This window comes from Papaver somniferum, chromosome 9, assembly GCF_003573695.1.
Source record: "Papaver somniferum cultivar HN1 chromosome 9, ASM357369v1, whole genome shotgun sequence".
NCBI classification, from domain to species: domain Eukaryota; kingdom Viridiplantae; phylum Streptophyta; class Magnoliopsida; order Ranunculales; family Papaveraceae; genus Papaver; species Papaver somniferum.
Window position 1 is genome coordinate 150003 of NC_039366.1, and position 22840 is coordinate 172842.

At 37.1% G+C, this 22840-nt stretch overlaps 5 protein-coding genes across 6 annotated transcripts; 1 reads left to right on the forward strand and 4 right to left on the reverse strand.

The window, feature by feature from the left end:
- Positions 1-2961: 2961 nt before the first annotated feature.
- LOC113313467 (geranylgeranyl transferase type-1 subunit beta-like) lies at positions 2962-5511 on the reverse strand. The gene is made up of 11 exons (XM_026562247.1): positions 5310-5511; positions 5149-5224; positions 4998-5059; positions 4665-4804; positions 4454-4509; positions 4295-4371; positions 4128-4173; positions 3834-3958; positions 3634-3701; positions 3464-3551; positions 2962-3377 (listed from the first exon to the last, which is right to left on the reverse strand). Exons 1-11 carry the CDS (start codon positions 5481-5483, stop codon positions 3228-3230), a joined length of 1062 nt encoding a protein of 353 aa, XP_026418032.1. The 5' UTR covers positions 5484-5511; the 3' UTR covers positions 2962-3227.
- Positions 5512-5602: 91 nt separating this feature from the next.
- LOC113313466 lies at positions 5603-7885 on the forward strand. Its single transcript, XM_026562246.1, has 9 exons — positions 5603-5811; positions 5966-6027; positions 6120-6210; positions 6301-6387; positions 6480-6533; positions 6781-6968; positions 7062-7144; positions 7269-7369; positions 7507-7885. Exons 1-9 carry the CDS (start codon positions 5629-5631, stop codon positions 7720-7722), a joined length of 1065 nt encoding a protein of 354 aa, XP_026418031.1. The 5' UTR covers positions 5603-5628; the 3' UTR covers positions 7723-7885.
- Positions 7886-8974: 1089 nt separating this feature from the next.
- LOC113309173 (protein ALP1-like) lies at positions 8975-13204 on the reverse strand. 2 transcript variants are annotated; one of them, XM_026557583.1, is made up of 6 exons: positions 12991-13204; positions 12404-12462; positions 11180-11303; positions 10041-10572; positions 9729-9954; positions 8975-9626 (listed from the first exon to the last, which is right to left on the reverse strand). In XM_026557583.1, the coding sequence occupies exons 4-6, from the start codon at positions 10557-10559 to the stop codon at positions 9091-9093; spliced, it is 1281 nt and encodes a 426-aa protein (XP_026413368.1). In that variant the 5' UTR covers positions 10560-10572; positions 11180-11303; positions 12404-12462; positions 12991-13204; the 3' UTR covers positions 8975-9090. The 2 variants fall into 2 exon arrangements, with proteins under 2 accessions (XP_026413368.1, XP_026413367.1); XM_026557582.1 differs by lacking the exon at positions 12404-12462.
- Positions 13205-14107: 903 nt separating this feature from the next.
- Positions 14108-15679, reverse strand: LOC113313954 (MATH domain and coiled-coil domain-containing protein At3g58200-like). Its single transcript, XM_026562722.1, has 3 exons — positions 15525-15679; positions 15266-15408; positions 14108-15186 (listed from the first exon to the last, which is right to left on the reverse strand). Exons 1-3 carry the CDS (start codon positions 15647-15649, stop codon positions 14321-14323), a joined length of 1134 nt encoding a protein of 377 aa, XP_026418507.1. The 5' UTR covers positions 15650-15679; the 3' UTR covers positions 14108-14320.
- A 256-nt stretch (positions 15680-15935) lies between these two features.
- Positions 15936-18368, reverse strand: LOC113314100 (heat shock cognate 70 kDa protein 2-like). Its single transcript, XM_026562865.1, has 2 exons — positions 18085-18368; positions 15936-17847 (listed from the first exon to the last, which is right to left on the reverse strand). The coding sequence occupies exons 1-2, from the start codon at positions 18296-18298 to the stop codon at positions 16106-16108; spliced, it is 1956 nt and encodes a 651-aa protein (XP_026418650.1). The 5' UTR covers positions 18299-18368; the 3' UTR covers positions 15936-16105.
- Between the last annotated feature and the right edge of the window lie 4472 nt (positions 18369-22840).

The following is a 22840-nucleotide window of genomic DNA, read 5'->3' on the forward strand; positions in this document are numbered from 1 at the left end:
AAGAGATTCAAAACCAGAGAAAACGAAAACGGCGAAGTTGCAATGAGACAGCGTGTAGCTCCGAGTTTATAAACAAAACCCTAATGTCTGATGTGCCCCTTACCCTAATGACTGATTTGTATTCTTCATTTTTTCTCATGTTAGTCTGATTATCATCAAGTATGAGCTTTGATTGATGCTGGTCTTTAATTATTAGAGTTTGTGCAACAACTAAAAACATAACTATATGGGGGCAAAAAAAAAAAAAAAATCTCGCTTCGGGGCAAAAGCTTCTCAGGAACGGCCCTGCTTAAGGAATGTAGCTTTTACTAGTGATCAAGGGTCACGACAGATCCCTTATCTACAACCTGCTTTCTTTACTCTGTAGGAGAAGAAGTGAATGTGAGTCATAAGCCAATACAACGAGTCAAAGACTGTTGTTGCTTGGTGGGCATTCTAACTTCTAAAGAGAGAGTTACTTTTAAGCGTCGGGACTCTCAGTCAGAGTTTCGGAGCTCAGTTTATTGTGATTATTGGATTTACTGTGCGGTTCACTCTAAGAAGTTCTTTACTTGTTTGCTGTTGTTGATTGTTTTATCCAATTCATGGCTTAAGGTCTATCATATAAGTAAGTAAATAATATATTTGTATTGTTATAATTGTCACAGAGCATGCATTTTTAAGGTTATCAATGTTTTAATCTGACAAGTATATATCGCTTCTAGGATGATAGAGAACGCGAGATTCCTCGCTACCTACTGAGACTTTCAATTGCATGGAACGAAAGTAAAAGATTCGATTGCTAATATGCTCTGTTCATATTAACTTTAAAGTTATTATCTGCCTGCATAACAACTTCACAAGAATTATGTGGTGAATTGGTTGCATAATGTTTGTAGAATCAAATTTTGATTTTACTTATCTGTGCATGAGTTGGTTGTTAACCATGTAGTTTGTTGGAAGATTTGCAGGTTGGAAAAGCATGGGCCGCAAAGCTGGTTGGTTGTACATAGATGGAAAGTTTGGGACTCTTCGGAACGTTGCATGTAAGAGATGATGTCGCTCCTAAATTGCTTGGTCACTAGTGGTAAGAATGATGATAAGTGAGTCAAGCATAAGGCCTCTTGTGAGCTTGCATGGATACCCAGGTTACTCTCAGTTCTGGATTTTACTTTCCTCTTCCTTGCATTGATTTTGGATGGATACTCATAGGCGATGGAACTCCTCTTCTTATTCTTTTTCTTCTTCCTTTAATCCACCATTATCACTTTCCTTTTTTAAAATACTACTGATACTTTTTGTCACAATAGCTTTCAAAGGCTTGCCGTCCCTCAAACTCAATCCTTCCACAAAATTCATGATTTCTACGTAGTTTACTACTGCTTAATTATGTTTTCCCAAGATTTTTTTATTTGAATAAGAGCTACGAACATTTCCTTGGCTCTATATGTGTCGTTACTAGTTAGATCAATGGAAATTCATGACCCTATTATAAGGAGAATTGCTGGGGAATTGTTTAAAGTCTCCTTGATTTCTCATCGTTCTGATATGACTTTTGGTCAGATTAGATTGGCCTTGGAGTCACAGAATTTACCTTGCCCAGCACCAGCAGTATCTACGTGACACATTTTTTTTCATGAAAAAGTTCACCAACTGCCAATTTTCGCATGGGAGTTGTTGCACAAACACTTAAACAGAACCTAAGAGCTAGCTATTTCAGGTTTTTAGTGTTGGATTACCAAAGGGTTTGTCTGATTTTGCCTAATTTTGTGGTGGTGGTGGACCGGTGGTGGTGGGTGAAGGCTAGGATGCGTCGACGACCACGATCACCGATCAACACTGGGCTGAAGCAAGTTTGTTTGTATAGGCTGGTGAGTAGAAGCCATGATCAGCCATATTTGCAGTACTGATGAGTGATGCCCATTGATTACCTCTGTTGAAGGCTGGTGTATTCCGAAAGCCATAGGGACTTGCATAGGCTTAGCAGAGCCGGTTAAAATGGGGTTTGAGATTCTTTTTGTAATTATGTGAACATTTATTCTTCAAGTAGATTTTTGATATAGGTTTTTTTTGGTGCATTATAAACTGCGGCTGCCGTGACCATAATGATTTTTTGCTTGGTTGGAAGAACTGCGTTTGGAGGTTTAATATCCAAACCAGAAGCTCTGAAGAGCTCTGCTTGGATAACAAACATGTGCATGAAGCAGGTTTCACGTTCCTGCCATTTGTGGTAAATCCAATGCCTACGGTACTTCCATCGCCCTCTTGGATAGATGCTTGAAAGTGATCTTTGCACTTTAAACTGAAGAACTCAGTTGTCTTTTATCTTTTGAAGAAATTTAATGTTGATATGTTTTCATCTGATCTCGGTGTATGGGAAAGCCTTCAAGTTTCATGTGATGAAAAGGTTGTGTGGGATTGGTCTAATAACGTTGTTATCCTTGATGGTGTTTTATTTTGGATTGAAGGCGAAGGTAGAATGTTAATTTATAATCTTAATCAGAAAAGTGGAAGTGATGGACATCGATGTTGTTTGATTAATTTGCCATATATGGAGCCTGATGTTGATGATGAGTTTCGTGTCTTTCATAGTTGCATTGGGGAGTCAGAAGGCTGGCTCTGTTACGCTAAAATTAGATGCGCACCAAGGGGAATGACTGCAAGTGTTTGGGTGCTCAATGAGGTCAACTGGAAAATATTTCACAAGTCTATTTCACTGGACCATATTTATGCAGAACTGCTTTCTCGGATAGGTGAAGAAGTTTCACCAATCGAAGTTTTAGGTTTCGTTCCAGTAGACCGTAATGTTATTTTGCTCGGTTGGAAGCATCGGGTTTGGAGGCTTAATATCCAAAGATTCCAAACCAGAAGCTTTAAAGAACTCTGCTTGGATAGCAGACAAGTTCATGATCCAGGTGTGATGATCCTGCCATTTGCTGTAAAGCCAGCAGTGTTAACAAACTAAAATAGACTGCAAAATCCTGACAGCAATTCTCAAATTTTATTTCAACAATTGACAGTGACAAGTCAACATCCATGCTTTTAAATGGAAGCTTAAAATACAGAAAAGCTGGTAACAAACTGATGATGTCAAACTGGAGAATTTACTTTCATTGATACCCTCAGATTGCAAGTTAAACCCGGTGATCAAAGTGATGGAGTCACAAAACTCTTGATTGATCCAGGTAAAGTATCTGCACATGAGTTGGATGGGACAGGAACTCAAGACGGTTGAATAACACCATAGATCAGGTTCCAATTGCAGCCAAATCCGTTATACCTAGTTGAATACAGAGCGGGTTAAGACCAGGCTCCTCAAGCAGACTAAATGCAGCAAACCCAAAGTAGGCATGGTATAGGTCTGGAAGCTGTGCTGGAAACTTACTGAAACCACCATACTGAACAGGAAAAACATCAATAAGAAACTCAACATGGGAAACCCCAATAACAACCAGAACAAGTAAGCAAGGAGAGACAACAGCACCTTAGATTGACAGGTAAGCAGAAATTCTCGTAGTGCTGAATTGTCATAGAAGTTCTGAGCCCCCAAGACTCTCAGTATGCCACCAATCCTGTGCAAAACACAAGTGGCACTTGTCAAGCCAAAACACATGCAACCGAACCAACTTAACTCAGCAGTGTAATGAGTGTTACCAAAATGCATAACATGTGTCAGTCGCCTTGTTTGCTCGGCCTTGAAATCCACCATCAATTGCTTGCCTCTGCAGAATGATATGTGAACGGACTTAGCTTACACTTAACAAGTATCAGAATTCATAAACTATTTACACATCAAAGACACGTCTGATTTTAAAGTATTTTTTACTGGGACAACCATGAAACAGAAAATGCACCTGCAAGCACCATTCCAACAATGGTTGCACATTGATAACAGAAGATGTTGTCCCTTTGGACAAAACATCATCTTCAATAAATCCCATCAAACGTAGAGCTGCAACTGCACAGTATGTTGCACCACCTGCATCACTAATCAAGTTTTGATGCTAAGTATCATAAGAGATAAAATACCTATAAAATTGTTGAACAGGAAACAAAAAAATAGACGCACGACACATAGCGAATCAAATTAGGGAAAGCATGCCTAATCGAGAGTCACACAACTATGCAGCTTTGCAATATCTACCTACCATGAGATTCTAATCCAGGAACCAAACCAAATCCCCCATCATATGACTGCACATAAAAGACCTGGTAGTAAGTAATATGCACTGGATGAAAGTACTGCAATGACGATTTGTGTAAAAGTAGCACCACCAGAACCCACATTTAAAAAGAAAATTGTCTATACACAAACCTGACAGTTTACTATATATTCCTTGGCTTTCTCCACATCCATCCCACTCCAATTATTCAACAAGGATGATATGGCAGCTGAAACATAACAAGACTCCACTCGTATAAAAGACTCCAATTACAATCGGATAATTGATAGTAACTCGAGTAAATTCCTTACCAGCACAATATACAAATCGGAGGTCCTTCTCTGCACCGGTATGAATAGGCATAAAACTGCATATAAAGCCGAAACAAGAATATTCACCTCCGCAGAGAAATTAAAATTACAGACTACCACCAGTCTGCTAGCTAATCCATCCACTTGTAGTTCACAAAACATGACATTCACACACAAAAAATTCTAGTCCATGAAATAAACAATACCATACCTTCCATCAGGTTGTTGTAGATGTTTCATCGTAACTAACATAGCTTCAGAATCAACACTTTCCAAGTCATACCCAACTATCTTCAAAATCGCTAACGCACTATACGTACTCGCCAAATTACTACCACTATGACTCAAATCCTGCTCACATAGCCACATTTCAGTACATCAAAACAAGCAAGAAAATTCAAACATGGATCAGTTCTGTATCACAGCAATCCACACCACATTAACAAAATCAAAAGGCACATAACAATTATATAAACCCGTAATCAATTTCTCCAAGACTAACCAACAATCTATAAGCCTTAACATAATCCCCAACTACACATACCCGGAAATCATCGTTTGCTGGAAACTGTGACGTTCTAGAACCATAGAATCCATAATAACACCCTGAAAATAGAAAGAAGAATAAGACATCAATTCTAAGAAAACCAACAAACTAAATAAAATTAATTAACTGAAAAAGAATATATTCATACCGTTTTCCAAATCAGGTGTACTTTTTGGATGTGCTTGAAAAGACAATACCCAATTCACTACTTCTTCCTTATCAACCTAAATTCAATACAAATCAAACAAATTGAATCCAAAAACTGAAATTAATGGTGTGAATTGTAAATTGAGAGAGTTTGAAATTTACGAGATCTATGGCATTGAGGACGTCTAAACCAGAGAGAACAAAGTAAGCAAGAGTGAGACGATTGATTTCTTGTTCTTGATATTGACTAGGGATGTTCTCGTACATCATGCTCAGATATCTCAAGTGACGTTCCTTGTCGAATATTGAATTCGGGAAAAACTCTGAAGAATCCATTGAAGCTAGAGATTTCTCTGAAGAAAGAATTTTGATTGAGTTCTTAGTTGAATGAATCTGGGAGATTATAAAATTCCTTCTTTTATTCCGTTTCCAAGGGTATTTATGACTTAGGTCGGTTTAAAACCCGGGTTAACTCTTAACGATGAATCGGTGTAGAAGAAACAGTTGTTTTTATATACTTGCCTCTCACCTAAAACCCCCTTCACTTTTCCTCCTGCTCCTCATCCAAATTGAAATCATCAGTCATTTTCTTCGATTAATTTTGGTGGAAAAGATGAAGAAGGGTTCTAAGGATCTAGCTTTAACATTTGCTGACAAGTGCAAGGTTTTGTTATCTCTCTCTCTCTTCCTTCTCTGTTTCAATGCGTATTTTTGTTAATCAATGCATCTAAGACTAGATTTTGATTGAAATTGAGATTCTGGGTTTACTTAATTTTGTACTAATTTGAACTCTGACTGGTTAATTTTGGATTTTTCAGAATATAATGGCTTCGAATTGGCGAGGTTATTTAAACACTGTAAAAGCAGATGCAAAAGGAAGGTAAAAAATTGCCATTTTTGACCCTGAAAAGTTGAACTCTTTTACATGATTAAATCAATGAGTATAATCAAATTAATTGTTTTTGGTGATAGTAAAGAAGATATTCATACATCAAGGATTATGTATTTTCTCAAGAGAGGAAAACCTTACCTCTGTGTACCACAAGATGACTTGCATAATCTGGTATGTACCAGTATTTTGTTCGGTAAAAGAACGAGTGATTGAGTTTAATTTTTGCGGTAGATGTGCTTATTTGTGGTGTTTTTACTGTAGAATGTTGTTATTGACGAGCGTGGTTCAATGGCGGTGGCTAATCCATACCCTGGTCCGCTTGCAAATGTGCTAAAGTCTATAGGAAAGGTTAATGTTGCATTGTATCGACTGTGGACTTGATGTGTAACCGGAAATTTGAAACATTGTTGTATTAAGTTGTTTTGATGGTTGTGTTGCAGTTACCTACCAGGGTTGCTTTGACTGGTGACGTTCTGTCTCTTGAGGAAGAAAAGGTACACTCCCTTGCTCTTGAATTCCTGTAACTCTTTATGTCCTCATTGGCGTTTAAAAACCTCTTCAAGTTGATGTGGAATTGGTGAATTGGATTAATGATTACTGTGCACTTTTACATTTTTACAATCAGCCAGCGTCTAAGTGTACATTTTAGCTTTTTCGAACGAGTGTTATTTCTTTTGTCTGTTGGTTTTGGTGGTCAGATTCTATGAGCTTGTGAAATTTCTTTCTTGTCTCACTATACAGATGCGGCATGTTAAAGAGATTTTAAGAGAAACAATTGAGTTAGAAAAGAAGGCATTTAGTGCAGCTAGTTATGCAGTTACTGAATTATTGAGTTCTTCCCGTATCAGTTCTGTATCACGAACTGAAAATCTTAGGGATGTGTTGAGTGCAGGTGAAAATGCATACGTGGTTTATAAGTTCGATATTAGGTAAGATACTTCACTAATGCCTTGGATGTAGGTTTGCTGCCTTATTAGATGAACATTTGGTTTCTGAAAGTGAGAAACACACATTTTGGACAGATCATGCAGCTATATTGACAGCGCTGGAACCGACCATGAAGTTGATTTGGAAGAGCTGGAACTTAGTAAGACAGATCCATTGTGTAAGTAGTACATTTGAGGAGCTCTGCGCTATCTTTTAGTAACATTATTTCCTTCTTAAAAATTGATATTATTCCATTCGTGTAAGCACTGAGATGTTAAGTTATATCTGTCTGGTATTTGTAGCAATGTTTTCTGAAAAGCTAATAGATGGGATCAATCAAAATCGGGCAAGACGTAGTGCATTGATGCTCTTCTTTTTTGAATACTTGGAAATCAATGCAGCAGTAAGTAATTATCCCATACCGTGCTATCGATGAAACATTACAGCCAGTTGTTGTTTATCGCAGTTCACCTCTCAAAGTTCAATTTTCTGAAATTTTCATTTCAACGTTGTCTGACAACTTTTTGTTGGTGATGCAAGGATGCTTACATGATATCTGCGGATCGAAAGGGATTTGATGTGCTTGCTAAGATTCCTAGTGACACAACCGAACATGATCTCGATGTATACACTTGGAAGGAGTGCAGAATTGATTTCAAGGAAGAAGCATCTGATGTTGGAACGTTCTGCCGCCTACTGGTTGAAATGGAATCAGAGGCACTTCAAAACTTGCGTTCACGGTTGCAGTATTCCTAAAGAAATTTGTGCTACCAGCATCCTAACCTTCTATAGCTTATCTGAGTCCTCTCTCATCTAATTTACTGTAATGTAAATTTTGCTTTTGCCTTACCAGTTTTGGATACAAGGATGTTAATAGTTTTCTGTAATGGCCAATTTTAATGAAACAGCGGTATTTACATTATGGCCATGGTGAATTGAATGCTTTATCTTTATGTTCCAGGCTAATTGTGACATGCTAAAGCATAAACAACAGGCTTTTGAGAACAAAAAACTGACATATTTGCAGAACAAAGTAAACAAAAAATTAATAAAGACATCAAATTGAGTCTCAAGTCTGCAGAAATATAAAGAAAATTGATAAAAAAAAGCCATAGGCCGATTGCTGCAAAGATAATTAACCAGGTACTGAAGAAATCCACCCAACTCGACTTCCTCAATTTTAGATCTAGCAATGCTCCTGCTGCCGGATTATCATTGTAAACTTCTGTGACTGAGGTGGATTACATGGCTTGGCTGAACCACCGAACTTTGAGACATAGCTTTTACTTTCCATATCTGATTCTGAGGGCAATCCAGATATATTTTCTCTTAAATAATCCTTTGCTGCAATCAGCTGAGATTCTGTCTTCTTCAACTCATCCTCTATTGTTTTGATCTTTGATTTAGCAGCACGTAAAGGCTTTCCATGCTCCAGCAGTGCACTCTTGACTTTCTGCATCCCACCAACACCTTTTTTAACACTCTTAAACCGTTCTTGAAGCCACCCAATGTTAAATTCAAATCTCTCAGCCATCTTTAACAGCTGCTCCCATTGCTCGATCAATTCACAAGACAAATCCACGTAACGGCACTGGTGCATATCTATGACCGTTCCTGAGAAAGTTCTGCCCTGAAGCGAATTTTTTTTTTTATGCCCCCATTTTTTTTTGTTGCGCAACTCTAATAATGAAAGATAATTATTTGGTTATATCAACATCTAAACAGAACACTTACAAAGTTTTTGGAAATGTTCTTTTTAGACGCAAACTCTTTGCGAATATAGACCCTAAATTCAAATCACTCTAAATTAATGAATAATAAAATTATAATTACAATTATATCAAAGTCCCCAAAACTTCAAAACCCTGAATCTTTTCTATTTATATATATTATGTTCTTTGGAAGCAGAAAAAGCTAAGAGGGAAATGAAAAGGAATTATTGAGATACTTTTCCCAATTAAAAGATTCAAAAATACAATAGGTAAAAATAAAAGGAAAAGAAATTGTCTGTCGAAAAAGGAGGAACCAACGAGTTTAAGAAATTTTGTCAAAAAAGTCCCTAGACATTTTATATCAATTAAACATTTTCCCTTTATGTATTAGTGTAGTTTCATGAATAAGTTCTCAAATTATTATATTCTTAAGAAACACCCCAACACAAAACCAGGCATTTGATGCCCCTGGGCCTTGCTGCCCCAAAGTGGGTCTTTCCCTGATTCTTTCCCACATTTGATCAGCTAACTCTTTCCTCTGAACAGCCCAATAATCTGAGGAATCAACAAATTCTATCATTCGACTTTCTTGAGGAGAAACCAAATTAACTGGTCCATCTTGATAATTATCTTCTGGTAGAAATTCATCCATAGGCATTTCTCTCCTAATAAGGTTATGGATCAAACAACAAGCCATGATAAAACGACAATGTATGTTTACTGGATACCATGAAGGACTCCGAAGTATTGCCCATCTCATTTTCAACAATCCAAAAACGCGTTCAATCATATTCCTAGCCCTACAATGTTTCATATTGAATAGTTCTTCAGCTGTCCTTGGTTCTAAACGACCTTGCCCCCATTCCTTTAAATGATAACGTTGACCTCTAAAAGGCGCAAGAAATCCTCCACTATTCGGATAACCGGCATCGACAAGGTAATAGTAACCTAGACAAGTCAGCATGCAAAAAACCATCATTATCTCACTAAAGAACACTAGAAACACCCATTAATCCACATATTTAAGTTTTAATACACTAATGAACTTACCTTGTGGAACTTCTAAGCCATTCTTTTTGTATATTTCTTCTCTAAGAACACGAGATCCGGAAGCTGAACCTTCCCAGCCAGGATACACATATATAACCTCCAAGTTATGGGAGCACACACATAATACATTAGTTGCAATCGAGCTCTTCCTTGTACGATACCTAGGCTTGTCTTCGGTTGCCACATGGATACTAATATGTGTTCCATCTAATGCCCCTAGGCAGTTCTAAAGGTAAACAAGGTATTACTGATTCATTAAGGATACGGGGTATATTCTTAAAAGACATGAAACATCAAAGTTTGAGTTCATACCTTGAAGCAATTCCATCTCTCATCAACAGAACTTGTAGCCACTGCAACTGGTTGTTTAAGCAACTCCCCTTGAAGTCTAATAACTCCTTTCAACACCGTGTTCACATATCTGCTAATGGTTTCTCCAGATCGCTTGAACATAAACCCTACAACTCTATTCTTATGGTGATGTGCAATTACATACAAAAATACCGCAACCATTTCTTCAACATCAGAATTCCTATTATCTTCTAGTCCGCTTATGGCGGACAGCTTATGGAAAAGTATTCGAAAAGTACGTTTATCGAGGAAAAGTTGCGATTTACATTTTGTGTCGCTTTTGTAAACTAAATCTTGCATCACCCACAGTCGTACAGTAGTCATTTCAAAACGATCATTTGATCTTAACACGCAGCTTTGATAACGCAAAACATATGAATAAAAGTAGACGTAAAATAAAGTTACAGCATCCAACGTTGTTCGGATATTATCATTCATCATTTCTAGTTTTCTTTTCTTTGTCAAGAATAGAGGAGCCATACTGGAAGTTGGTCTGAGTTCAACACGCATAAGAAAATAACAGTCAAGCATAATAAACAGAGCATAACTAAAATACTCATAAGTAGAATACTAATAACCAAAAGAATACTGACCTAGGTTTGTAACACTCCTGAATCACTTATAATACTGACCCTAACTAACTAAAATACTCATAACTAGAATACTAATTATGCTGTAAGGAATTTTCTATATAAAACTTGAAAACAAAAATAAAGTTATGGCACAGGGTAGACTTTAAATGAACCTAAACAGTTATCCTAAGATATACTCCAGTTAGAGCTAGTAAGGGTTTAATGGAGTTATACCCAAATTCAAAAAGAAACACAAATCAGAAGCCTAACTAATAAACTCAGTTTGAAGAAGATGTTCAACTGTCAGAAGAAGAAGTTTGAGTGTAAGTGCAAGAACTATTATACAAGCCAGATAGGCAAACCACCAGTAATGCTGAGGTGACAAAGTTAAACACTAAAAAGGCTACAATGCTATCATGATATCGTCATTACAAAACAAGTACAACTGATGCTGAATTGTAAAGAGTAACAGTTATGGGAAAAGTACCAATGACCAGGAAGGTGACATTTAAGATTTTTTCGGATTACCTTGTCAATTTCGGATTCAGGAAAGGTATAAACGACGATTATGTCTGAGAATCTGACGAATGAGCTGGAATATCTCCTTAGTATTTATAATGTTATATCTCCTTTTGATGTTGTTTCGTAATAACTGTCATCACAAGCAAAAGAAAGTCATCGATAAAGAAACCCATTTGATGTTATAGCCTCAATAATGCATAAAGAGAGATGGAGAGATAGATGTATAGACACACACTTCAACACATAAAGAGAGATGGAAATAAAGCAATGTTTGTAATTCACAAGTTCTAGAGTTGGAAAACTCAATTGGAAGATACTGGAAAAGTATTTTACTGTTTACAAAGGAGAAGTGATAAATGCTTTTACATTTTTCAATCAACATCAACTCATTATTCAAAGGCCAAGGAGTGTGTTGCATTATTCTATTGTTTATTGGCAACTTAGCGTAAGTTGTAAATATCATAACACATGAAGCTGGTGAAAATATAGAATCTAATAGTCTTAAATGCATAACTTAAACAGAATTCGAAACCATCCAACTTCTAAACTATATAAATGAGACTGATTGAGTTATCATGACGATGGACTGTTTTATATAGACGGTCTGCATCAAAGACAGTTTCCGCAGTTACAGCCACAAAATTCATTTTAACAGCCATGTTCTTCCTCATGAAGGGACAGTCCTCATAACAGTGCATAGGTGGTCGCTTTCAGTTTTATACGAAAGAAAAACAGTTGTAACAAGCCGATTAGATTGCTTTCCTTTCTATTATCTATCACCTAAAGCCGCAATACCAATTACAACATAGGTCATCATAACAGTCTTTTTCAAACAACGATCTATATGGTGTGACGATCATCCTCCCAACTAACAAAATTCAGCATGTGAATCACCTAAACAACCAAACTTAAAATAAATTGAGAAAAAAGCAGTGCACAAAGCGATAAAACAACGAAACTAAGCTAAATTCCACTTAATCACTGCAATTTTATCAGTTATTTCGTCAAACCACTAAAGCAAAATACAAAAAAAAAAAAAAAAAAAAAAAAAAAAAAAAAAAAAAAAAAAAAAAAAAAAAAAAAAAAAAAAAAAAAAAAATTCGATAAAAAAAAGTTCAATTGAAAAAGAAAAAGCAGATTTCAAAAAGCTAATGACGTCCACATAACTAAATTAATTTAGTTCAAGAATCTAAACATCCAATTAAAAAAGATGAGTAAGAAGAATTTCACCTAAAGATCCAAGTCCAACACCAATGACAAGCAGCGCAACAGTATAAGGCACTCATGAGCTGAAAGAAGAATCCTCATGAGCTGAAAGAAGAATCCTCAGAAGGAAGCTTAGAATCCACACAGAGGAGGATGAATAATCACCATCAATTCAACTCATCTGCACCTCTTGTAATTTAACCTAGAACCTAACTTCTCCAACAACATCTAACTATTCTTCCTGTAACTCAAATCAAACAGGAGAAACCCAATTCATCTTCAATTTACCATAACCCTAATTCTCAAATCACCTCATATTCATTGTTCATCATCTGTAAATTCTAAAGCGGGAACCCTAATTCCAAAATGGGGAAGAACAGGGGTAAACCCTAATCTATGAATTCAAAATTAAAATCCATACAACATCTAAACTTCAATTAACAACAAACCTACTGTATAATCTATTAAATCAAACAATTTCATACAGAAAGTTCAAAAAACCCATCTCAATCATGGTCGATTTCCCATCTCAATCAAAAAGATAAAAAAACCCATCTCAATTCAAAGAACAAAGAAAACAGAGGTAAAGAAAAGGCTTTAGTTCTACGAACCTAATAGAATCGTTCCTCAATCATGGTCGATTTCCATGATTATTCCTTGATCTCTTCTTCTCCGTCTTCCTCGATCTCTTCTTCGATCTCTTCTTCCTCTGTTCTCTTCTTCTCCGTTTCCTCGATCTCTTCTGTTCTCCCCGTGTTTCCTCACTAGGGTTACTATTTGTTGGAAGGTCAATTTCGACCATTCCTTTCCTCCGTTTTTTTTTTTTTTTGTAATTGGATTCTTTTCCATAGGTGTGGTGAGGGAATGGAAAAGAGGGATTTGGGGGTAATTGGATTACCCAGGAATCTAATTGTAAGAATATATGGAGTGTTTGGTTGGAGGTAATTGGGCCCAATTCCCTGGAATCTAATTCCTGGGCTTCCAAAAACTTGAACCAAACGCACTATAAAAGTGAACTTTTGCATTTCAAATTTTAAATAGAGAAAGGAATATGAAGACAAAGTAAGGTTTACTGAGCAATTCATTTGTCTCTTTTTAGCTTACTTTTTTTTAATCTTCCTATTCCTGTATTCAAGATATCAATAACGATTTCTATCCCTAGATGCACTAGATTTTCAAGACCATTTTCTGTTCTTTTTTCTTTATGTTCTTTAACTTGGTGTACCTAGGGAAGTAAGTAAGTAACTTTGCGAGATTATATTGAGAAACTTTCAGCATATTCAATTACAACAAACTGTTGTATATCTATTGGCGCTTGTGTTTTCAAAATCCGGAAGCCTCCAACACGCACTACTTACTATTTTGTCACTGTCACAGACGATTGGATGGTTGAATTATGATGAGTAAAGTATTCCAGACAAAAGAAAAGCACATATGCATAACAAGGGGACTTGATGATTTTTGTTTACTAAAAAAATGGAAAGTTCATCGAAAATTAAAAAGCAAAGCCTACTGGGAGAACAGTAACAATCATATCCAACTCAAAAGCAAAAGAGATAACCAAAACCCAAGTCTGCAGAAATTTAAAATGCGCAGACCAAAACCATATCTTGGTTTTGGTTACACTCACCAGCCTTAACTACTCCAGATATGAGATAACCAGAACCAAGTCTGCAGAAATTTAAAATGCGCTGTAGAAAAAAGTGCTGCAAAGAAAATTCACTAAAATTAAGTATAAACAAATGTCACTCCTCAATCAAGGACGTTAATAGTTTCATGTGATGGGCAATTTTAATGAAAACAACGTTATTCACGGAGCAAGAGTTACATTTCATTAAGCCAAAGGAAGAATAACCAGTAAAACCAGTTTTAAAGAAATCCAATCTACTCGACTGCCTCAATCTTTTACTAAACCACATAACTTTCGAGACAGATTTACTTTTAGAACAATCCTTCAAGCAGTAAATTTTCGCCTATTTCAAGATACATTTCCATATCTGATTCTGAGAGCAATCCAGATATATTTTCTCTTAAATAATCCTTTGCTGCAATCAGCTGATCTTCTGTCTTCTTCAACTCATCCTCTATTGCTTTGATCTTTGATTTAGCAGCACGTAAAGGCTGACTATGCTCCAACAGTTCAGTCTTGATTTCCTGCATACCACCAACACCTTTCTTAACACTCTCAAATCGTTCACGAAGCCATCCGATGTTAAACTTAATTGTCTCGGCCATCTTTATCTTCTCTTCCCAACCCTCAATCATTTCAGAAGACAAATCTACATAGCGGCACTGATGCATATCTATAATAGAATTCATCAGGTCTTTGACCACCATGACTAGGACAGGATATGACGAGATTGGCATAACCTGGGTCGAAGGAATATGACCATATTTCAACCAGATCTGCATATATATTGGCGCTTGTGTTTTTAAAATACTGAAGCCTCCAACATCTTCGAATTCCTTTTCATCGGAAAAACCAACTTTTTTGTTGTGTCGACCTTCACCAAAGGTTTGTCCAGCACCAGGATGTTCTCCTAACTGTGTTCCACTCTTACCATCTTTTAGTTTGGTTTTCTTCTCAGTTTCTGTCTCTTCAAATTTTGCTGGATCGCTCTCTAATTTCACGCCAGCTAATTTACTATCAACTATTGGGTCTTCCTTCAGCGTCCAAGAAACCTCAACAGCAATGACACATGTACCGTTCACGATAAATCCATTTGCAGGGTCAATGAGTTCACTAAAACGCATGAATTTTTCCCAACTCAGGCCACCACTATTAGAATCAAAAAAGTGTTCTACATCTGCAGAAATCAATTTCATTTGTAAGTAACTAGAAACACAAGTGTATACCAGTGGTAGTACAAGATACCCATATAATACCTTTTTCAAATCGGTTCTTGCTATTTGTTTGACTAGTAATGGCAATATTGAACTCCGCAGACAAAGGTTTGGTCAGGCCAACAGCGCATAGGAACAGTGACAAGTGATCATACACTCCATCCTCTCCATAAATAATTACACGCCTATAGTTGACAAACCGTGTGTATCAACCAAAAGCACAAGAAAAGAAAAATCTAGCCTTATATCAAGAGCAGTCGAAAGAAAAGTATTGTTAGAAGTAGAAGCGGCATATACATACCATTTAAAGCTCCCAACATAGAAAACATCAGATTTAACACCACATTCAGATCCCAACCTTGAAAAGTTTTTGATCTTCCATATGAATTTAGAAGATGAAGAAACCACTTCTATTGCAGATGACATTTTCAGTGAAGAAGACAAGTTTGAAAGGAAGAAAACTGTTTGAATTCTTTCTACTCTTCTTTATAAAAACCCACCCAGCACATGGTAAAAAAAAAGCCAAAAGCAAAAAGTCATCATCCACTTATTCATCACAGACGAACCATTGGATGGTTGAATTATAATTACCGAGTAAAGTATTCCAGCAACCAGCCAAAAGAAAAAGCACAAGTTATAATATGCACAAGGGGGCAGGATGGTTTTTTGTTTACTAAACAATTGAAAAATTCATTGAACAAGGAAAGCCTACTGTGAATGGTAACAATCATATCGACCTCGAAAGCAAAAGAAAACAAATAAACATACTCACTAGACTTAACTACTCTAGATAACTAAAACCAAGTCTGCAGAAATATAAAATGTGCGATATGAAAAAATGCTGCAAAGAAAATTAATAAATTAAGTATAAAGAAATCCACTTTAGTCGACTTCCTCGATCTTAGGTCCAGCACCGCCAGCTCCTGCTGCAGGACCATTAGCATCCATTCCACCAGCAGCACCCATATCAGGACCACCTCCCTGTTGGTACATCTTTGCTATGATTGGGTTGCATAGGCTTTCCAGCTCCTTCATCTTGTCATCGAACTCATCTGCCTCAGCTAGCTGATTACTATCCAACCACTGAATGGCATCCTCAACAGCATCCTCAATCTTCTTCTTATCGTCAGGTGCTAGCTTTCCTCCTATTTTATCATCCTTGATAGTGTTCCGCATGTTGTATGCATAATTCTCCAAGGCATTCTTCGACTCCACCTTTTTCTTGTGCTCTTCGTCTTCTGACTTGTACTTCTCGGCCTCCTGAACCATCTTCTCTATCTCGTCCTTGGACAACCTTCCCTTGTCATTAGTAATTGTGATCTTGTTCTTTTGCCCGGTAGTCTTGTCCTCAGCTGACACATTCAAGATACCGTTCGCGTCGATGTCAAAACATACAGTGATTTGAGGGACACCACGGGGTGCTGGAGGAATTCCGGATAGCTCGAATTTTCCTAACAAGTTGTTGTCTCTGGTTCTTGTTCTCTCACCCTCGTAGACCTGGATCAACACTCCGGGCTGGTTGTCCGAGTAGGTGGAGAAGACTTGCTCCTTCTTTGTGGGAATGGTGGTGTTCCTTGGGATCAATACTGTCATGACACCTCCGGCTGTTTCTAGACCAAGCGAGAGAGGAGTGACATCCAAAAGCAGCAAGTCCTGCACCTTCTCATTACCCTCACCACTCAAAATCGCGGCCTGCACTGCCGCTCCGTAAGCCACAGCTTCATCAGGGTTAATACTCTTGCAGAGTTCCTTCCCATTAAAGAAATCCTGCAACAAAGACTGAACCTTAGGAATCCTAGTGGATCCGCCAACCAGCACGACATCATGAACAGAACTCTTGTCCATCTTAGCATCTCTCAAACACTTCTCAACAGGCTCCATACATTTCCTGAACAAATCCATGTTCAACTCTTCGAATCTAGCACGAGTGATAGTCGTGTAAAAATCGACACCCTCGTACAACGAATCAATCTCAATGGTGGTTTGAGCAGTGGATGAGAGAGTTCGTTTCGCCCGTTCACATGACGTCCTCAACCTCCTAAGAGCCCTAGGATTTCCAGTAATATCCTTCTTGTGTTTCCTTTTGAACTCTTGCACAAAGTGATTCACCATCCTGTTATCAAAATCTTCTCCTCCGAGATGGGTATCTCCAGCAGTAGCCTTCACCTCAAAGATACCTTCTTCAATCGTGAGAAGAGACACATCGAACGTACCTCCTCCAAGATCGAATATAAGAACATTTTTCTCACCAACACTTGTTGCCTTCTTGTCAAGACCATAAGCAATGGCAGCAGCAGTTGGCTCATTGATAATACGCATGACATTCAGACCAGCAATAACACCAGCATCCTTGGTAGCTTGACGCTGCGAATCATTAAAGTAAGCAGGAACGGTAACAACAGCGTTCTTAACAGTGGAACCAAGATAAGCCTCGGCAATCTCACGCATCTTGATAAGAACCATGGAAGATATTTCTTCAGCTGCAAACTGTTTGTCTTCACCTTTGTAACTTACACCGATCATGGGTTTGTCACCTGGTCCAGCAATGACCTTGAATGGCCATAACTTGATATCACTCTGAACAGAACTATCACTGCATCTCCTACCAATCAAACGTTTTGCATCTACACAACATGTAACAGAACAAAATCAGAATAAATTTCACCAAAAAAAAAAAAAAAAACCAAACTCATTACATTACCTAGGCTCTAGGCGAGGCCAAGGGCTTAGCGCCTCGCATCGCCTAGCGCCTCAAACACATATATTTGACAATACAAAAAAAATCTAACATTAAGATCCATGAGAATATCTAGACTATCATTGAAAGATCTGAATACATATGATGCGAGAGAAGATCTTACCGAAGACAGTGTTGATGGGGTTCATGGCAACTTGATTCTTAGCAGCATCACCAATCAAACGTTCTGTATCAGTAAAAGCAACGTAAGATGGTGTGGTTCTATTTCCTTGATCATTAGCGATGATCTCAACTCGATCATGCTGCCATACTCCTACGCATGAATATGTTGTACCTAAATCAATACCAATTGCTGATCCTTCTCCTTTACCAGCCATTGGAATCAAAAAGAAAAATAAGAGTTCGTGAATGAAGAAACTGAATTTAAAAAACTTCTGAAGTGATTAAAATATATGGGTTGATGTGATATGCAGAAGAATCGTTCAAGATGTACACATATATAGGGAGTATTGTTAGACTGATTCCAGAATGTACCAATGATCTTTCTGGAACATACACTTATTCATTTACTCATTCTTTCAATCCTCTTAGAATCCGGAGATTTTGTTATTCAAGTTTGAATCGAGGCCGATTCATATGGGTGTAAATGGAGTGTAGTTATGTGATAGTCGTCTGACAGTGGTCGGTAGACTACTTCCTAGGTTCTCAAACCCCAACCTCCCCTGTGGAATGGAGCACGGCCTCCCACACCGTGAGAAAAGTTGGGATTCTGATGGAATTGTACGTCTGACTCAAAAACGATATTTTCCGGAAAACTGAGAGTTGATTTTGGATGACTTAATTAGTTAGGTAGACTCGGAAGGTATTTGATTTCGAGTACATATCTGATATTTACATTTTTTTTAATCATACGTGATATCTGATATGTTCGATATAGATGAGTCTGATAATCTGATTCAGACGAGTCCCCGGAATTAAAAATATGAAAAGTAACAAACAAACAAACAAAGGAAAATATTTTTTCGTGGATACAAAAGCATGAAAGGATACAAAACTTAATTCACATATTTGGACAATACTTTAGGTAAGCTAGGATAACTCGCAAATCTTAGTAATATTTTCCTGTGCATTTGATTTCTATAACCACAAGTCATCAAAATCATTCAGCCGCCACACCCACCGCAACCTCCACACCCGCCGCCACCCCCACCGCAACCAGAACCAGTAGCAGCAGCAGGAGTAGTAGTAGTGGATTCATCCGCGCAGCAGCAAAGATAGACACCATATGTGTACATTGCTATCAAAATTGCACCACAAATCATTAAAGGAATGAGAGCTACTATCAACTCCATTTTTTCCTATCTTAATATCTAATTCTTCTCTTGAGTTGATTTTATTTCTTACCTGCCTTTGTGGTTGCTCTTCAAATTTATACTTCCAAACTCTGGAATGTTTCAGACTGCCCAACGCGGGAGTTGTCGTAGGCTTGCTAAAGTTTACAAGTAAATTTAATATTAATTTTATTGTGTTTTGATAAAAGAATATACATTGATCATTTATGTTTGATTTTCAACAAAACAATGTGAAGTTTCTTGCAAATTTTGATGGACTTGCTTAAAAAAGTTCTCTAATAGAAAAGGTATTCTCCAAGAACGCAAGGAATTGATCTGATAAAGTCTGAAGTTGATTTCTTCTTTTTTACTTTTTTTTTTTTTTTGGTTAGTATTACTTCGTTCTTCTTCTAGCAAAAAAAAAAAAGAATGAAAAAATACAATATTGCGGATCAATATAGGTGTAAATCGAGGATATCCGACTCGTTACATGAAAAAACAGCCAACCGGCGTCTGACTCAAGGTTTTTATCTCAGAGGTATTACTCAGAAGATCTGGGTATTACTGGGTAGTCTAAGAGGTAAATGAGCCAGGTGGGTGAATGTCTGATATTTTAATTTTATGAAGCTAAGTCGGATCTAGATGGACCTCCATTGAGTCAGGTTAATCACGAAACGTGTTCTTGCACCCTTCCTATAATTGGCTCCAAGTCAAGCCATGCCTCTCAGATGCAAGATGTTGAATTAGCTGCTTTGAAACTGGGCAAAATGTAAAAACAAGCGCCCAACTTGGCAACATGTATGGATGACAAAAAGGAGATCAAACATAGGTAATGAATTCTCTTTCTGCAAGATATGCAGCACTGCGTGAGTCTGCGTCAAGTCTGATTCATACTGGTTAACAAATATTAAAGGATACAAAATATGCAATATAAACAATTCCACCACCCCAATTCTGCAGAATAAAAGGGCCCGCTATCCTGAGGTAGTTTCATAATACAAGTAATTGATTTAAAAAAATGGGGAATTCCTTGACATGATCTCGACGACAGCACCTGTACTGATTTGCTTCCGCATGGTGTTTGCAAATCCTTCAGCATGGTGGTGATTGCAACCGCACAAGCTTCCTCATCTTGGGGATCTTTGTGTACAGCATCAAGTGGATGCATGACTACTCTAAGCCAAACAAGAAATCTACAGCTCTTGCCATCAAAGCTTATTAATCGTCTCTTTCTTATCCTATCACTGGCTTTGGAGTTTTGCTTCAATTCAACACGTTGCTGCCACTTACAATGTCATCACATATTTGAGTTTCCTGGTTGACAATCATCACCTCCAAAGACTTCAAGACCTGCGATACAAAGATTTTGCATTTATCACAGCCACAAACATCACATAAGATTCCAAAAAACAAGTTACATCAACAAGGAACTGCTAAGCATTTCTAGAGTTGACATTATTAGAACTTGATGAAAGCATTGAGCCAATTGAACACTTGTTGGATGTGCAATAAAGAGTTGTGTTATCTCTCTTTCCGAATCCACATCCTTTTGAACTGCGTGGTTTTTCTCTTGGGCCAAAAAAAAATAATTGTTGTGTTACTTGTCTATCTCTCCTTTCCTTCTTTATAATTGTCTCAATTGCATTGTAAATTGTGGACAAAGATGAGTGGTTATCCTTGTTATCCTCCTTTAATATTTGGAGCATTTGAACCGGTGAAATACCCATTGTCCCAATTTTAGCTACCTTGTCCATCTCTTTAGGAGTTAGCTTTGCCGCCATGAAATGTCCTTCAAGATGCTCCGGACGAGGATGATTATGACAACCTTGCATAACCCTGTAGAGAACCCATCCACCCTTATCTTCGTTGTAATTAAATGCAAGCTTGAATGGGCAATTAATCTTCTTTCAAAAAGTTTTGTTCTTTCTATGTGTCTTTCCTTTATAAACAAAACCCTTCCTCTTATGGCTTTTATCGGGATCACCGCTCTCTCGTAACCATTTCAAAGCGAGTGTTGCTTTCTCTCCCATTCAATACTAATACACACATGTCTTTTTGTGCATGTTGTCTAGCTCAACTCTTTGCATCTTCCGGATTTGTGAATACCAAGTCATCCAAGTAATGATGGGATGTGTCATCGTACAAAATACCAACTGGAGAAGGTTGGTTTTCCATTGTTTCTATTGGATCACATGGAACCTACAAGTACTAGCACAACGCAAATACCATAAAAAAATTCCTTACAAGTTTGGTAATGTAAATTTTTTTATCGACCTTACCGAACACAAAGTTCGGTTATGTAGTTTCCAGAAATAAAATGGGGCCTTACCGAACTCGATTTTTAGATTTTCTATGTACAAGTTGGGCAATGAAACTAAAAAAATCGACTAAACCGAACTCAAAGATTCGGTTAGAAACGTTGTATTTATATTTTATGCGACCTTACCGAACAGAAAGTTCGGTATCAAAAGTGCTGATATCGACTCAACCGAACAATGCACTGTAACCGAACTCTAATAAACACCATTAACATGTAGTTTGGTTACCTGCATCTACTAAATTTAGTAATCGAACTACACATTAAAAATGGTTCGGTTACCTCGCAAGCTAAATTTGGTAACCGAACTAGGTTGACCTGACTGAATTTTTTTCCAGAAATTTTGAGTTTGGCCAAATTTTTGCACAATTCAAGCTACATTAACTATATATGAGGCATACCTGAGTACCCAAGGCTTCATCTTCAGGTTGTGGCTGATGAAATCCATCATTTGTTTGGTTAGCTTGAGATTGGGGAAAAAAGTTTTCATCATCTAACAAATAACTCATATTTAGATCATTATAAGTATTGACAAATACACAATGAGGTGAAGGGGGTTCTGATTCTGAAGTATCACCACATGAATCACTCAAACCATAATTACTAAACTCAAAAAAAGATTTTTTGGGTTCACCCATCTTCTTCTTCATATTTCCTTCTTCTTCTTCTTATTTCTCAATAATAATGTTATAACAAAACAATCCCACTAATATAACTCACTAATCACTAATTAATCAGTTACTAATCATAACACTAACACTAATTAATCATCACACCAACTAAGTTAATCATTAAGGGTAAAGTAGGTATTTTAAAAAAAATCAGATAAGGGGTGATTGGAAATTACTACCAATAACCACCCCAAAAACTTGAGAGTAGTCCCCCCATTTTTTGAGTAGTCCCCAAAAAATCATTCCTTTTAAAATGATTGGAAATATTTGGTGTCCATGGTTAGTCTTCTTCACTGGACAATTATCCCTCTCTTTTTAGTCTAATTATTATAACTACCTATGTATCAATTTTCTCAGCAATATAATTGGCAAGCAAACTAGAACATAACATATCTAAAAATTCATACCCTAAAATTTTACAAATTTTATCTTATTGAAAAGATTTTAAGAGATCTGATTCTGCACAATGAGTACAAACAACAATATCAAGTTTATAGTTTTTATGAAAAAATTCGGAGGTGTTTAGACACAATTTTCGACTATATAGCCATTATGCAAAGTTGCAAACCACCACAAATGATGCATAATACATTGTGCATC